Source organism: Choloepus didactylus, chromosome 14 (genome assembly GCF_015220235.1).
Source record: "Choloepus didactylus isolate mChoDid1 chromosome 14, mChoDid1.pri, whole genome shotgun sequence".
NCBI lineage: Eukaryota > Metazoa > Chordata > Mammalia > Pilosa > Megalonychidae > Choloepus > Choloepus didactylus.
In genome coordinates, this window is record NC_051320.1 from 97976260 (window position 1) to 97980082 (window position 3823).

At 69.6% G+C, this 3823-nt stretch overlaps 1 protein-coding gene across 1 annotated transcript; it reads right to left on the reverse strand.

The window, feature by feature from the left end:
- Window positions 1-795: 795 nt before the first annotated feature.
- Window positions 796-3254, reverse strand: LY6H (lymphocyte antigen 6 family member H). Its single transcript, XM_037803227.1, has 4 exons — window positions 3027-3254; window positions 2419-2543; window positions 1622-1741; window positions 796-1336 (listed from the first exon to the last, which is right to left on the reverse strand). The coding sequence occupies exons 2-4, from the start codon at window positions 2483-2485 to the stop codon at window positions 1101-1103; spliced, it is 423 nt and encodes a 140-aa protein (XP_037659155.1). The 5' UTR covers window positions 2486-2543; window positions 3027-3254; the 3' UTR covers window positions 796-1100.
- Between the last annotated feature and the right edge of the window lie 569 nt (window positions 3255-3823).

Below are 3823 nucleotides of genomic sequence, written 5' to 3' on the forward strand. Positions count from 1 at the left end.
CCCAGAGGGCCAAAGGGCCAGCCACGCCGGGGAGTCCAGCACAGTGGCTAGAGCAAGGGCTGGGCTGGACTCGGGAGGCCGCATGACTTCGGAGACCCCACGCTGGAGCAGGGGGGCAGGAGAAGCAGCCCCCTCACCCCCACCTAGCAGGTGGGTCCTCCCTGCTTCCACTGCCTCCCCCACATCCCCTTGCTGCAGGGACCCCATGCTCAACCTCAGCTCGGGGTGAAGCCGAGAGGGTGCATCAGGAGGCAGAGTCTGGGCACAGGGGTCTCCACTTGGGCCAGAGCAGCCCCCAATGGTCCTCAGCTGGCCACAGGCCCAGGGTAGTCAGCCCAGGGTCCTGCCGCCAGGGAGCTAAGAGCAGGAGCGAGGGGGAGCAGCGAGACACACACGGGTGTGTCTGTACATGCACACAAATGTGGAGCAAGTGCACTGCATGTGAATGTGTGTGCAGACACCACCATGTGTACACCCACCTGTGTGAGTGTGGGGTGTATACCAGGACACACCAGCCCAGGGACCGGTGCAATGCAATTGCTGAGGCATGTGTGTGAGTGTGGTGTGAGCCTGCGTGTGTGAGTGTGCAAGCACGGCTGCAGATGCAGGAGCCTATCCCACCGGGGTGTGTGTGTCCGTGGTAGCACCTCACCCTGCAGCCCACCCCGTGATCTCGTTCACCTCAATACCAGATCCCCCGCCCCAAGCGCTCCCACACCAGGGGACCCGCACACCAGCACCTGTGCCGGGGGGCTTCGAGCGCCCCCACCCCCAGGCTCAGACCCGGGTCTCAGGACTCAGACGTGACTTTATTTCTCCGTAGAAGGCGCCCTCATGGCCAGGCCACTGGGCTGGGCTGACTCAGACTCGCTTCCCCTCTGCGACCCAGGGTCCCCCGGCCCCTGCCCCCCACCTCCAGGCTCCCTGCCTGGACTCCTGGTTCCTGGAGGTGCCCTGCTGGCTGGGACTCGGAGCTGCTGGAGAGAAGGGACACGGCACGGCTTGGGGAGGGGCAAGGAGCACGGGTGGGAGCCAGGCCAGGGCTGCCCTTGCCACGGTGGGGCCGGGCAGGCAGGGGGCCGCACCCTGTGGCAGGGGTCTCAGGGCCCAGCCCAGAGGAGGGCAGGCCCCAGGCTGAGCAGGAGCCCCCCTGCCAGGGCCCAGGGGCTGCCCCCAGCCCCCGAGGCCCTGTTGCACAGATCCTTCTCGCAGCAGGCCACATCCACCTTTAAGATCCCAGAGTTAATGAACCCCATCAGATAGTCCGAGAAAAAGTGCCGCTTGACGAAGTCGCAGGAGGAGGCACACATCCTGTTCACAGAGTGGTCCTTCCTGCCTGGGGATGAGAGCAGGACATCCAGGGCTGGGGGCACCGCCTGGGCCATCTCCCCTCAGCCTCGGGACCCCAGCCAGGGCCCCTCGAGATCAGGTCAGGACCCCAGGCCAGGAGCCTCAGAGCCTCGGTTCACCCACGCTGCCCCAACTGCATGGAGAGGGCCCCTGCGGGGCCAGGGAATGACACGCACCCGCCACTGTCCACAGCACGGCCGGCCAGACGGGCCCCCAGGCCCTCCTGATCCTGGCCGCCATCAAACCCATCTCCCTGCTGGTCCTGACTTACTGCTGCTGGGATCGGTGATTCGGACGCTGGCACAGACCGTGTCAGAGGGCTGGCACTGCTTCGAGGTGCAACGGCTGGAGTTGGTGGTCACTGTGCAGACTTGGCACCAAAGGCCCTGAGCTGGAGGCCACGGGGAAGGGGACGGTCAGAGGAGGCGGGGCCCAGGCCACTGGCACCCTGAGCCCTGGCACTGCCTGCAGCAAAGACTTCTGGTATAACTTGGCAGGTGTGGGAGGTGGGCACCCACTGGCCTGGCATGACCAGTGGAGGGGTCCCAGGAGAGTTTGGTGGGGAGAGCCCCATGGAACTCCCAGAGCCCAGGTGATCCCTTCTAGGCCCCATCCACACACACTCTCTCTCACACACACACACACAGCCACACTCTTCTCACACCTGTGGCACCCTCCTGCACACACACTCCCACAAAACCCCCTCCCCACATGCCCAGCTATGAAGGATCACACAGGACTTGATGGGCCCTTCCAACCAGCAAGCCCACACAAGAAGCCCCCCACCCCAGCCCTTGGAGTGAGGGGCACTTGTCCAGGCAGGGGGCAGCAGTGCAAAGCCCCTGGAGTCAAAGCTTCTGAGGCCGCTGGAGAAGCTCGTGGGGCTGGGGCAGGTGCGCCAGGGCGACCCCCCGGAGAGGGCCGGGCCTCCAGGGTCGGCACGGAGCGAGGGGAACCACCCACCGGGGGAGTGGCCGCCCCCACAACCCGGCCCCCTCCGGAGCGGCCTCGGCTCTCACGGCGACCTGACCCTCGCGACCCCCGCGCCCGCAGGGCGCCCCCACTCACCGGGCGCCGAGCACAGCAGGGCGGCCAGCAGCGCCAGGCCAAGGCCCCTCATCGCCGTGGGCAGCATGTTCCGGGGGCCTGGGAGAGGGCGGGGGCGGCGGGCGGGGATCCCCTGGGGCGCAGGCCTGGCGGGGAGAGCCTCGGTCAGCAGACACGGACCCCCCATCCCCGACCACCCCGAGGCGCCCTGCCCCAGACCCTCCCCCCCGCTCGCCTCGGGACGCAACCTCCTCCCGGGCACCCAAGGCTGGGGGTCGATCAGGACTCAAAGCGCCCCCCCGCCCCAGCCCCAGCCCCCCCCCGAGCGTCCTCGCGCACAGCGGCCCTCCGGGAAGGAATGGTCTGCCCGCTCCGGCCGGCAGCCCCGAAATGCCCGCGCCCCGCCCCCAGCACCTGAGAGGTGGGGGGCGGGGGCTCTTCTCTCCTCCCTGGGCAGCTGACAGCGCATCCGGAGAGGACAGGGCAGAAGGTGGGAGCGGACGGCACCTGCCGGCGGGGGCAGGGGCGCGCACCACGTCCCCGCCCCCACCCCTGGGCTGGGGGGTCCGCAAACCCCGGGCGAGCCCCCCACTCCCCACCCCACCCCGCCCCGCGCTCCGGGCGCTCACCGCGGATCCGGGCGTGGAGCGCTGGCACGGCTCCGGGCGCACTCACATCCCCCGGGGTCTCCGCACTCCGGGACGCGGGCAGCGGGCGCGGCGCGGGGAGCGGTGCCCTTCGGTCTCCCTGCGGACCGGAACCCGGGCGCAGCCTCGTCTTTCGGGGGACGCAGCCGCAGACGCGGACCCCGCGCGAGGAGCGGGGCGGAGCTGGGGCGGGGGCCCGGGCGGGGGCGGTCGAGACGCGCGGGAGGGGCGCCCGGCTGGCGGTCCCCGAGGCAGGTCGCGGTCCTGGTGCGTCCCGCCGCCCCCTCGCCAGCCGGCGCGCGCCTCGCCCTCTCGGGTCCCTGCGCCTTCCACTGCACCCCCTCCGGCCCCCTTCCCCCACCTCCCCCTACCCAGGCATGGGCAAGGGCCCTTCCCCCTCCGCTTGGCTGAGATCCCCTTGGAATTTCTCGGAAGAACGTTTACTGCGAAAGGAAGCGAGACGCACAAAGACGCAGAGAGGGAGGGAGATAACAGGCGGCGGTGCTCCGCGCAGCTCCCCTGTTCGCACACCTCCTGGGCTCACACTCCAGCGCTGCGCCCCCTCCGCTGCCCACCCTCAGACCGATTTCCGATTGTTCGAGGCTGTTCTCCTCCCACAACCACCCGGGGTCTTGGTCGCCAACCACACCCACTCCCAGAGAGGGAGACACCCAAATCCTGGCCGGGGCCTTCGAGACCGCCGCCCGCCACCTGCCTCTGCCATCCTCAGCTTCACCCCTCGCCCTCCCGCCGCCCCGAAGCTCCCAGCGCGCTGCGCC

Bases quoted from the DNA above. Each gene is read 5' to 3' on its own strand.
- LY6H (XM_037803227.1), bottom strand. From the start codon at position 2,485: ATGCTGCCCACGGCGATGAGGGGCCTTGGCCTGGCGCTGCTGGCCGCC. The intron at 1,742-2,418 runs GTGAGTGGGGGC...CGTGGCCTCCAG, and splicing joins CCTGCTGTGCTCGGCGCCCG to CTCAGGGCCTTTGGTGCCAA. The intron at 1,337-1,621 runs GTAAGTCAGGAC...TCTCATCCCCAG, and splicing joins AATCACCGATCCCAGCAGCA to GCAGGAAGGACCACTCTGTG.